The sequence below is a fragment of the Poecilia latipinna genome, unplaced genomic scaffold (genome assembly GCF_001443285.1).
Source record: "Poecilia latipinna isolate Pla-1442-1.1 unplaced genomic scaffold, P_latipinna-1.0 Scaffold368, whole genome shotgun sequence".
In the NCBI taxonomy this organism is placed as follows: Eukaryota; Metazoa; Chordata; class Actinopteri; order Cyprinodontiformes; family Poeciliidae; genus Poecilia; species Poecilia latipinna.
The window spans coordinates 25,534-37,601 of record NW_015112984.1 but is presented as its reverse complement, the minus strand read 5'-3'; the positions used below and the strand labels follow the sequence as shown (position 1 = coordinate 37,601).

At 40.1% G+C, this 12,068-nt stretch overlaps 1 protein-coding gene across 3 annotated transcripts in view; it reads left to right on the top strand.

The window, feature by feature from the left end:
- Window positions 1-5,690: 5,690 nt before the first annotated feature.
- Window positions 5,691-12,068, top strand: part of LOC106949870 (E3 ubiquitin-protein ligase pellino homolog 2) — a 19,260-nt gene continuing 12,882 nt past the window's right edge. The window contains exons 1-3 of one of the 3 annotated variants that reach the window (XM_015036411.1): window positions 5,691-6,836; window positions 11,274-11,403; window positions 11,710-11,811. In XM_015036411.1, coding sequence (XP_014891897.1) covers window positions 6,757-6,836; window positions 11,274-11,403; window positions 11,710-11,811 — 312 coding nt within the window. In that variant the 5' untranslated portion in view covers window positions 5,691-6,756. Of the gene's footprint in view, window positions 6,837-11,273; window positions 11,433-11,709; window positions 11,812-12,068 lie in introns of those variants that run through there. The other 2 variants (XM_015036408.1, XM_015036409.1) reach the window with 2 other exon arrangements.

Genomic DNA, 12,068 nt, shown 5'->3' with positions numbered 1-12,068 from the left:
GTGTGTGTGTGTGTGTGTGTGTGTGTGTGTGTGTGTGTGCCAGGGTCATGTACATGTACAGCAGGTTGTTAGCAGGTGCCTTATTAAAATTGCTTTAACAGTTGTAGAAGGGCTCAGCAGTGCAGGATTAGAGGCCTTCCACACCTCGAGTTAAAAACCAAGACAGTACACCACAGATTATTTTAATTACGCGATAAAAATAGATCTCCTCGCATGTGTTCCTCTTTCTCCAAGAGGCCACGCAGACTTGAACTGCTGCTTTTACGCTCTGCCCTTTCCCCCCGAATACAAAGGTTAATCCTGTCACATGTTTATGAGCTTTATATTTGGTCAGTTTTGGCTGTGATTTTCTGTCCACAAAAAGCTCTTATCTCCAGTTTCTCGTGGTCTTCGGCTTTACGCTGAGATCTGTGAGTCTGCTGATGCCGCTTCGTGCGGCACGGACCAGACAGTCATTTGCTACAACATTTGTTTATTTGGTGTAAAGTGACAAAACTTGCTTGCGTATGCAATTAGAGTGCTCCCCAGGAGGGGGGCAGGCTGAAATCACTAGCAGTAGCAGAGGCTCTGCTGCCGGAGAATGGGAATATGCTGAGCCATCTGCGGCATTGTGCCTGCTCATAAAATACATAAAAACATAAAATAAGGACACACCTAGCAGGTACACACACTACGGGCAGAGTCGTTTGTTGCAGTCCAGTTTCGCTTGCGTCGTGCTTCAATGTCTCAAGTTCTGCTTTGTTGGTTGCCTTCAAGTTTTCAACACAAACAGGGGAGACGAGACAGTTTGTTTAATGGCATACATACCTTTTCTTTGTTTGCTGCTGTCTCTATGGCAACAGTGACAAAGAAACCAGCAGCAGATGGCTGGAGTGTACAAGTGATCTAAAATGACTGTTTTGACTCCCATCTTTTTTTCTTTTTTTTTTCCCATTCCCCCACCAAATATTCAGGTGGAAACTTCAATATTCAATACAGACTAAATCCATATTAAGAGATGTGTTTTATTTTTACCCGTTTCTACAGTTTACAAGCAGCATAATTTTTGATCCACATTTGAATTTGATATGGTTTCAAAAAAATGTTTTTGTCTGCTTAACATTCAAAAGCATGTGAGTTTTTACAACCTGGTATGCGCGTGTCAGTCGTCTGATATTTACAAAAGGGAGAAAAAAAATGCATGAGAATAACCAGCTCAATTGTGAGTCTGAATAAAACCTACGTTTTCTCTGGATTTGTGTTTCATACAAGTAAAGTTATCCTGGAAATATCTATATTTGTGCTCATTTCCCAAAAATTCTTAAACAAAAATCCAGTCTTCGCGGGCCAAGCGTCCTGCTGTGGTAGCATAAATAATTCATCCCAAATGCTCAAACTAAGGCAAACAATCTAACCTGTGATTAGTTAATTTAATATGACTTCTGGCTCAATTGGAGGATTTCACATAGCTGTTTCTTTCCGGTTTCGCTGCTTCAATCCCATATTATTATGAGAAGTTATGCAGACAACATAAATGTCATGGTATGCAAGCTATGCAAACAATCACAACTGAGAAGCAGCCAAGATATCATGTTGTTGTCATTGACTGATAAGGTACTAATACTTTCACGCACATGTTTTACAAAAAAACTAAAGTACAGTGCCAACCTGATTACCAACAGCAGCAGCAGCAGCAGTGATTCAATCACTTCTTTGTGAAGACCACTGTGCCGGCCAAATATCAAGTCAGACAGAGGGCAGATGCTGCTCACACAAATCATAGCACTGTACTAAAAACAGCTGGTCCAGATGGAACTGCGCCGTGGACGTAGCCAAAGTTTTGTCACCATCCTCTGCAGGATCGGCCTCAACAACTGCAAAGCATAACGTCAATTTTGAAGAGGCTACAATGATTTCCTCCAAAAATGTCATAAAACATTATTTTAATACAGCTAAAACATGTGCGCAACATATGAAATTGCAGTTGGAATCTGTAATTTAATAACGTACTTCTAACAAATAGCCTACTTGAATCATCTTGTAAATTCTCCATAAACATATTGGGGTTTGATAGACTCTAACTGCTTAGATGCTCAGTGAAAAACCTGGTTTTCTTCAGTGTTTACATCAACCTTCTGGCAATAAGACTACTATATATCATTTTCTAACTTCTTACCGCATCCTGGAAGAGGTTCTGAACGATCTGATTTGTTCTTTGTTTTTGTTCAAAATGCTGGACTCCCTTTAGTCTCCTCTCAAATTAAACAAAACACTGAATGATGCGTCCAATCCATGGGTAGACGAAGTAACCCAGCAGGGTTTTGTGTGCACCTTCTTTGCACATTCAACTGTGTTCGTTCTCATCCCACAAAGATCAGTACTGAGTTGTCGGAAAGCACAAAGGAAGCTGGGCTGATCAATGAAAGAAGCCAGCATGCCAACAAAGTGAAGGGCAAGAGGCTAAAAGACCTGAGCGTTAAAAACATCTCAGCTTTAAAACAGAGTAAACATCTGATAATTGAGTTAAGGGGGAAATTAAATTTTCACTTGCCAATGAATATTAGCGTAGAAAAATGGAGGGAGGGTGGGTAATACCAAGTTTTAGTTTTGGGCATACATATTTTAAAAAAAAAAAAAAACATTCGATGAAAAAAAATGCACCTTCAAACACTGAATTTCCTGAGAAGTCTGAGGAAGAAAAATAACTCTCTCAAGATCTGTTTATGTATTTCTGCTGCAGCACCAGTGGGAGTATCCTCTGTCAGATCAGCATCCTGTTAAGGCGTGCAGCTCTGCAGCTGATAAGGGAAGGCACTGTAGAAAGGTGCAGAAGACTGCATTAAGGACATTATCAGCTGTCCACTCTTAAAGACAAATACACATCCCTGTGGGCTGCAGAAAAGACTCTGGATGCTACTGCCACCCCATTAATCAGTTTGTCTAAACTTCAGCACTAAGGCAAACCTCCCAGGGCCCAGCGGAGCATGTCCTGCGAAATAAGGAAAGAAAAGCTCAAATCGTTACCACAGAAAGCTTACATTGTGGATGAAAACATTCTGCACTTTACGTGTTCCTCTACAGAGAGTGACGAGTGCCACATTGCAATAAAGAAATAACTTATAAAATAAATTATTTAAACGTGTCTTTAATTTATTGAAACTGGATATTAAATACAGAAATAATCCAGCAAATATAGAATTGATTATGTGTGGGCGGGGATAGCGTCTATGCTGCCGGGAGTTTGTGGCAGTTTCCTCCACAAGTGAACTTTCTTGGGAACTTGTTAGCGATATTTGAGACCAAACCAGAGACGCAGAGGCTGAAGTTGCTCGCTCGGTGAATAACCAGAAGTTATTTTCACACTTCTAGTTGAAATATTGTCACAGAGTCATAGCAAACTTGGAGGAAACTGACTTGACTTGCCGCCAACCAAACGTCAGTGCGCGGGGTTTGACAGATTAAATTAAGTCATGATGTGCTTCATCTCATGAAATAAGTTATTAAATCATGGAAAATAAAAATCCATGCATTTAACTGAGACACGCATGATTAATTTTATATTTAACAAAATATTTCTGGACTCATTTACAGTTTCGATGACACATTTAAGTAATTATTTCACAAGTTATTTATTTGTTGTTATTCGGGACGTGTCACGCTCCATATCTATCACTTCCTGACCGACTTTTTATGATCAACATTGACAGTAGGAATTGGTTCTGAACTAAATGCTACTCCACCAGCCGGTAAGTCCTTCATGCTGTTTTTCTGCGTTTGCCTTCTAAATATGCTCTTTAGCAAAAACAGGAAGTTTTGATGCGCTAAGCAAAGGGAATATGTTCTTCTTGGGATTACTGCATAGTCTGTCCATACGGTCTGTCCAGCAGAGAGTCCATACATTCGTTCGGGTCATACTTTAAATTCCTGAGCCGAGAAGTGAAATAAACAACTCCAGCTGTCCAAATTGGATCTCTGTCCTTATGTCTGAACAATGTAGCTATAAACATTTCATCAATTAAAAGCTTGTTTGCTTCTTAGTGTTAAAACTCAGCCCCACACAGCCACGGAAAAGCAGACAGAGACTTTTAGGCAGAGTAACAGAGGGTGTGACCTTAATCCCACAGTGGGAAAGAAAGAAAGAAAGGCATACACACACACGCACGCAATGCACGCACACACACACACACACACACACGCACGCACACATCTGGTCTAGCCAGTTTCTACTTTGTATCTCATAGGAAAACTATGTTCGAAGTTAAACAAGTGATAGACCCAAGGCAGTTTATGTAATCTACTTCTTTATACCCAAGAAAAAGTGAGTTATCATTAAAGGCGGACACTATCTCTGCAGAAGGCTGTCATTCATAAAATAAGGATGTGGACGCCTGCTTCATTTATCCTGAGTCTCACTGATGAGCCATCACCCATTACCTTTCACTTCTCTGATTAACACAGACATTTTCAGTGTTTTACAGCTTCCAGCATTGCTGCAGAGGACTGTGCAGGGCATGCAAGCCTTTACGTGTTGCACCACTTTTAAGTCCTCTGTTTCAGCTAAAGGCACTTATACCCAGCTGGAGGACTGAAGAGATTCTGTTACTGAAACTTTGGATTCTCTCCAAACAGTCTTTAGTCAAAGTTGAACACTGGAGCGCTTAGAGGCAAGACACGGGACATACTCACAATAAAACTTTTCATATATAGTCTGTTGCAAAAAAAAAAAAAAAAAAAAAAGTCAAACCATGTGAACCTTCTCCAGTTATTTGCGGCATTATACAACCATAAACTTCTTAAGAGACCATGGTCATGCAGATCAAGGAACACACACCAGCGAGGTCGGGGATACAGTTGTAGGAAGGTTTAAAGATGGATTGGTTATAAAACAACAAAGCCACGTGACAGGGTTTGAACATCTCACACGGCAACGTTCAAAACATCAGCTGTAATTTGAAAGTGTATGGCACAACTACAGACATACCAAGGCATGGCAGAACTCCTAAACTGACAAGCTGTCAAGAAGGGCATTAATCAAAGCAGCGGTAAAGACGCCTACAGCAAGGAGGAGCTGAGGTACGCAGCTCACATGAGAGAAACTACGTTGCACTCCAATCTGGCTCTTATTAAGACCTAAGGAGAGAAGAATCCGAATTTACCTTGCTGTGAACCCCTCCAGTCAAGTTAAAGATTCAACGATCTGCACTGTACGTCTGTCGTTACTTTCTCCAGATTTGGACACAGATAGTTCCGAAGTTATGTGCGTAAGCCAATAAAATGAATAGATTAACAAATAAATAGCAACAGTCACGCAAAAGAAAGGCATAAACAATTTTTAGATTCAAGAAGAAAAGGGACAACATTTTAAACGAACAGTTTCTAAAACTCATTGACTGAAATGTCAACTTACACGAATATGCTAAATGTAAATGTAAAAATGAAATTTTTTGCATAAATGTCAGTTGTTACACCTAGTAAATGAAAAATAATGAATACATGCATAGTTAAATCAATAAGCATAAATATAAATGATTAAAACCAAATACTTCTTATCTTAAATGTTTAATGAGAAAATACAAAAACACAAATTAATAATAAAGACTTATGAATTTGTAATTACTTAAAACAAATATAGTCAATATTAAAATAATAAAACATGACAGCAACCAGAAACTGAAAACACAATCATTTTTAAATCAATTGCAGTAGCCAATCAAACGTTAAGAAATACTTAAGCGAAAAACACCAAAAAGTAGTCCTAAGTAGCTTAACAATTATTTATAGCAACAAGAATCAACTAATTTAATAGATTGGCCTGTTTATTTCGCCTCTACACTGCCCTCATGTGGTTACAACGTTATAGTTTACTATACTTTGTGACAGAGCGTGAGTGAAGTATGTGTGGGGAGGAGAGGAAGAGATGACAGAGATCCAAAGCCTCAAGCTGGTTTATGTTTGTGTTTCAGCTCCCATGTGAAATACAGCGAAGATGTTCTTCCTGGAGCCCGCTAATGTTCACCCACATCTTGTCTCTGCCCGCAAAGAGACTCATTACGTCAGACTTTATAATGAACTACAAGACTACTAACGCTTTATGGTCGGATATTAAATTAGAAGATGTATATCATCAGCTTAGAAACTGCAGAATCCATCAATATGCCTTGGGACACAAGTACTTCCTGTGAATTTCCAAACGCCTCATTTTATTCTATCAGTGGGAGCCAGAGTCTCTCGATGGAAGAAACCATTTGGACTCATGAAGGTGGCGTTCGCTTTTCAGCTCACTCACTTTTTAAAATACCAGCACGTCTTTCTTTAAGACATTCGAACTAATAGGATTTAAATACGTTATAAGAAATACGGAATTAAAATAAGCGGATAGAACGATGGTTTATAAAATATTTAAAGCACATTTTGAATTCCTACCCTCCTGAAAAAGTTGGTACGTCTTACACCCTGCCGTTAGCCGTTGTTGTACCCTATGCTACTGAACAGATTTACCGCGATACAAACTAGCTTCCCACTGGCCTTAACCGCCAGAAAAGATGCTTCTTCACAGGATTAAAACGATAAAACAAACACCAGGACGTCTGGGAAAACTTTACCTAACTGTGCCCAAACTTTGATAAGACCACCAACCAAATATAGTTTCGAGTCTGATAGCTTTGTTTTATTATCTCCTCACTATTTTTTTTTTTTTTTGGGGGGGGACTGGTCGAGGTTTTCTGATTCTTTCTTTTCTTTTCTTATTTTTCATTTTCATTGGAGGAGTCCAGTCTGATGAATTCGCCGAAAAAAGACGGAGACGATGATGTGCCCGTTAAAGACCCGGTGAAATACGGAGAGCTGGTCATTTTAGGGTAAGTCCTTCTGTAACGTAAGGGTTGAGGGGAAAAAACGCTCCAGCGGCAAATCATATTAAACGCGTGGGAGCCCCATTAACACAGTAATCCGTGATGCGACGTGTTAAATCCGGTTTTACTCACAATATGTCGCTCTTAACATTGTTTTTCGACACCAGCTGTATTGTAGTAACATAGTTAGGCTCATTTATTACACATGCCCGTCGGTTCTGCCAACAGTCTGACAGCTTAATAGTGATATAAAGTAGGTTTAGCGAATAAACCGAGCAGCATTTATAAATAATATCCCAGCACTTAATTTAAAAATACAGATTTCAGTGGAAATGATGCAAAATCTGCAGTTGCTGTACTACATTAGAAGGCTACTACGGTGATAGCCGCTTATTCATCAATGGTTGTAGTGGGGGTGAGCAGGCTGAAAATCCCAATGATGTCATCCACTGCTGGATCCGTGACTGCCTAAAAGTAGGTCTGAGGAGCAAACCATTGTCAGACATATGCATACACCTCACTTATATATATAAATATTCATTTGTTTATTGGGGTTTGGTTATTAAGAATTGATAGAAAATCGTCTCAGTCTGATTCATGCCAGGGATGAAGGCGGAGGAGGTGAAGTAGGAGGATGAGGAGGAGGAGGAGGAGGAGGAGGAGAAAAGCCCCTTTACATCACTAGCGCGCACACATGCATGCAGTGGGCAGGATGTGCTGATGACAGCCACCGACTTCCACAGCAGCTCCAGCCCCTACAGCTGTACGCTGTGTGGAGGTCTGCAGGGACCATAAATGCCACAACACACACACACACATATATATGTACACACACACAGATGCACCATCTTAACCAAACACTGCTAATGCAGGCTTCCTGTGTCTGCCAAAGATAAGTGACCTAATGGCCTATCCCTTCCTTCCTTCGGATGAACATAGAGAGGAGGCTGTGGTTGTTCTCATCAGCATACCGATTAGTTGCCCCCGCCGCCTTGTTATCTGTCTGTTTGAACAGAGCTCCCCTTTACATCCTTAAGATCAGGATGGGTAACAAGTGAGAGCCTTTCTCAGTTTGAGCGTGGCTATCTGCATCCCGTAATATAAAACCAGTGGGGGACAAATCAGGCTTTTGCTGACTGATACCGATTTCTAGCGGCCGTTAAGGTTTGACCTGTAAATTCTCGATTACTGTTCAAGAAGTTGCAGGGTAATTCTTTTTACTGAAATACCTACAATGATTAACAAACACCAGTGGTGAGTTTACTCTGTGCTGAACGCAGCTCTGTTAGTCAGTTGCTGGCTTAAAGAATGGTTAATGGTCTTACCTACAAAAGACAATTTAAGCTTTCTGAAAATGTTTCTAGTCACCAAAACATTATATCTCCACCAAGCCCTCTTATGAAGAGGCACTGTTTTAAAACTAACTACTATGAGCATTTGAAATTGCTCAATTTCAGATCCTGTTATCGTTAATTCAGTGATTATAATCTGATTATACCAGGAAAAGAAACATTTATAGAAGAATATAATAGAAGAGCCGGGTTCCCCCAAGAAAACTTGCTAATGCCGGTGGTAGGGGTCGCTAGGCTGGTCATCCCACCGTGTTTTTGAGTTTAAAAAATGGTCAAAATGGACAGAAAATTTGAAAATGTCTCCAAGTAATAATTATGTGTTATTGGAAGAAATTATTAACATCAACAACAAAGTCTTTAAAAAAGCCAAACATAAAAAAAAACCCAACTAAAATAAATAAATGAACAAATCTTTGCCTGGTGGTGGTGCAACTATAGCCTGGTGGCCCGCCAGGCTGATAATACACTGAGGGAAACTCTGAAAAGTATCAAAGGTTTTATTGTCCCGCAAAAAAGAAATTCAGGTGTAAAGAAATTTCTTAAAGCGTTAAAAACAATATACTATACAATATTACAACAGAAAATATTGTGCGGTTATTATAGGTGTAGCTGCATAATGCTTTTACTAAATCAATCCTAGAATATGTTTTTGGTAGGACTTGTTAGAGGCCATTGGTCACACAGCAGCCCCTTTAAAAGTCAGATGAAATGTGTTTAAATTGGCCTTTCTTTCTTCTGCTCCCTGTCTGATGTCATTACTCCCAGGCCTGTTTTGTGCATGTGTGCTTTTACATGGATAAGGTCAGCCGCTGACGCTCACATGCCCTCTGCGGTTGATGTCTGCCTCACTGCGGTCCGTGTGCTCTGTGCAGCCTCGTCCTGCCAACACTCGTTGTCTTTACTGGTCTCCGTACGATGCGCCACGTCCAGCAGAGTTCTCCCACACTCGTCAGCATTTCAAACGTCTGCCTCCGCGCGCGTTCCCGTCCACGACCCCGTGGTGCCTTCCGACCCGGTCCCCTCGCTCCCGGCCCTCCAGCGTTCTGCTGAGTATCAAACTTTGACGGAAGCAGGCTCCCTGTCTGCGGTGGCTTGCCCTTAACAAAAATAAACCCCGTGTTGAGGGGCAGAAGGAGTGAATATTTCATACGGCGTTTGCACATGCGTGTTGCGTGCGCACACAACTGCGTGTTGTGTGCACACGCAACTGGTCCACAGTTGCACCGTGAGGATCTGGATCTTCCTGTCTGGTGGCGTTTGCGATTTATGCTTCTGGTTCTGATTTTTTTCAAATTAGATTCTGGCTGCTTTTATGCCGTTTCTGTCTTATGTACTCCATTTTCTCTTCTCCATTTTCTCTAGATATTTTCTCTTAACAATCTCTGATATACACATCTGCATCTTGTTACTCAGGCCCCATATAACTTTGTCCTTATATGTCCTGTTTCGTCCTGACCCAGATTAGTTTGATTTGACTGGGCTGGACACATTAACTTTGAGTCATGCTCCTTAATTTAAACAATGCTGCACTACTGGTGACTTGTTCAAAATGTCGTCTTGGTAAATTTACTTTGATCGGTCTGGTTAAAATTCATTCAGTTTGTAAAAGAGAAATAAGATAGATTTAAGAAAGTTTTGCTTGTATTACACTGATATGAGGAAATGTGTTTCTGATTAGGTGGAGTTGTTTTTAATTCGTTGCCATACGATGAAATTATACTTTCACTGGAGCTTTAACTGCTTCAGCACTCATTGCTTCCTCAAAGTACAAAAATATTCTCCTCATTTGAGCGTTTTCATATTTTGCCAAAAAAAACAACAAAACAAACCAAAACAACTTCTATATATTGTTTTGGAATTTTATGTGATAAACCAACCCAAAAACAGTGGTTAGGTATTCAGTAAAAAAAAGAAAGTGACACTTGAATTTCCAAATTCATTACACATATACAAGCACATAGTTTGGTATCCCTTTGTATTCGACCCCCTGATTCAACATTTTGTTTTTTATCTTCTAGTTGTAATTTGCCAGTTTATGCATCGAAAGGCTGAAATTCTTTTCACATTATTCCTTAAAGTTAGATGGAAGGAAAACCATCTGTATACAGCGATTTCAAAAACATTTCCACAGACTGTAAGGTTTTTCTTTTTTTTTTTTTCCTTTAACTAGGTCATTCTAACACACAGGAATATGCTCTGACCTAAACCATTTCATTAAAACTCTGGTTGTAGGGTTAGTGTTGTTTTCCACATAGACAGTGAGCCTCTTTGGACTCTCAAGTCCCTCGTAAACTCTGCTTTTTGTTGATCTATCCAATAAAATACTGCAAATTGCAAAGAGCGTGAATACTTTCCCAAGGCTGGTATCTGCGGGCCAATATGGGCAGTTGATGACTCTTTTGACAGTCTTCTGGTGTGGTGGGTTCCCCCCCACCCCGAGTGGTTTCGATAATGACCACATTCTGCTGATTAGCGAAAATAGCAGAGCGCCTTCTGTGTGAACCCAAACCGTGAAAATGATGTTTTACGCAGCTTAAAAAACTGCGAGATCCGCTCTAGAATCGTCTGTACCAGCGCTCCATCAGAGTTTAACATCTCACCAGGCATTTTTATATTCAGACAAATGTACTTTTATTCTGAAATATAACTCCAATACCGAGAATATAATACAAATTTTTTTTTAGACAGTTGTAGTCAGACAGAAGTAACAGAGTTAAAGTTTCAGTTTAAAGCACATCTTGATGATTGTATTGGTTTCAGACGGCTGTTCCAGCTGAACGACTCGTTGCAACAGCTGGCTGTTTGTCTCATTTAATTAATTTCAAGGGAATAATAAAAAAAAAAAAAAAAACATCTCCAAAGATCTGTGTGCCTACTCAAAGTTGGCAGGATCACATAGAAAGATGCAGTAAAACAAAACAAAACAAAAACAAAACTTGTTTAAATTACAAATATGTTTGAATCTACGCTGTAACAGGTCAGTGAACTGACCAGGTTGTGTGTTTGGCCTCTCTTGTGTCCTTTAACTCTGCAGATTGCCTAAAAGAACAGCGATTTATTGCAGTGTTCTGGTTTCCCTGTCCGTCTCCAGGTACAATGGCTCTCTGCCGAGCGGAGACCGCGGGCGCAGAAAGAGCCGCTTCGCTCTTTACCGGAGAGCCAAGGCCAACGGCGTCAAACCCAGCGCCGTGCACATCCTCAACACGCCGCAGGACAGCAAGGTATGCGTGTGTGCACGCTAAAACGGCTTGTAAGTTTCCTGCCTTTGATCGTCTGTTGACCTTTGTTTGCCTGTCAGAGGCAGGATGTGAACTTGTGAAAAACGGCGTTTTTGTGCTCTGTCCCTTATGCCTTCCTACTTGGGTTTCTTGGGAACATACATGATAAAAGATTTACCATTATCTGGTCAAATTACAATAGATTTTTTTTTTTTTTTTTACCAAACTGAAACTGTTAATTTTGTTTTCAGTGGTAAAAATAAAAGTTGTAGCGTACTTATGCTGCTTGTTGCTGCTTTCGTGTTGCAGGCCGTCCACAGCAGAGGGCAGCACAGCATCTCTTTCACACTGTCCCGTAACCAGACTGTGGTGGTGGAGTATTGCCATGACAACAGCACAGACATGTTCCAGGTAAAACACACAAAATAATCTTTTAAGACACGGTTGTGTTTCTTTTTTAAAACATCCTCTTCCTGATGCCTACCGCAAACGCTCTTATGTAACGTCACAGATGCAACACGAAACTAGGCAGATTATTTCAGTTCAATGTTGTGACGATTAAGTGTTAAAAATAATTTTCAAAGAAAATCTATTTTTGTCTAAGGCTGTTTTTTTTTTTTTTTTTTTTTTTTTTTCCTTTTTTTTTTTAAAATATGAAATGGGTTTCC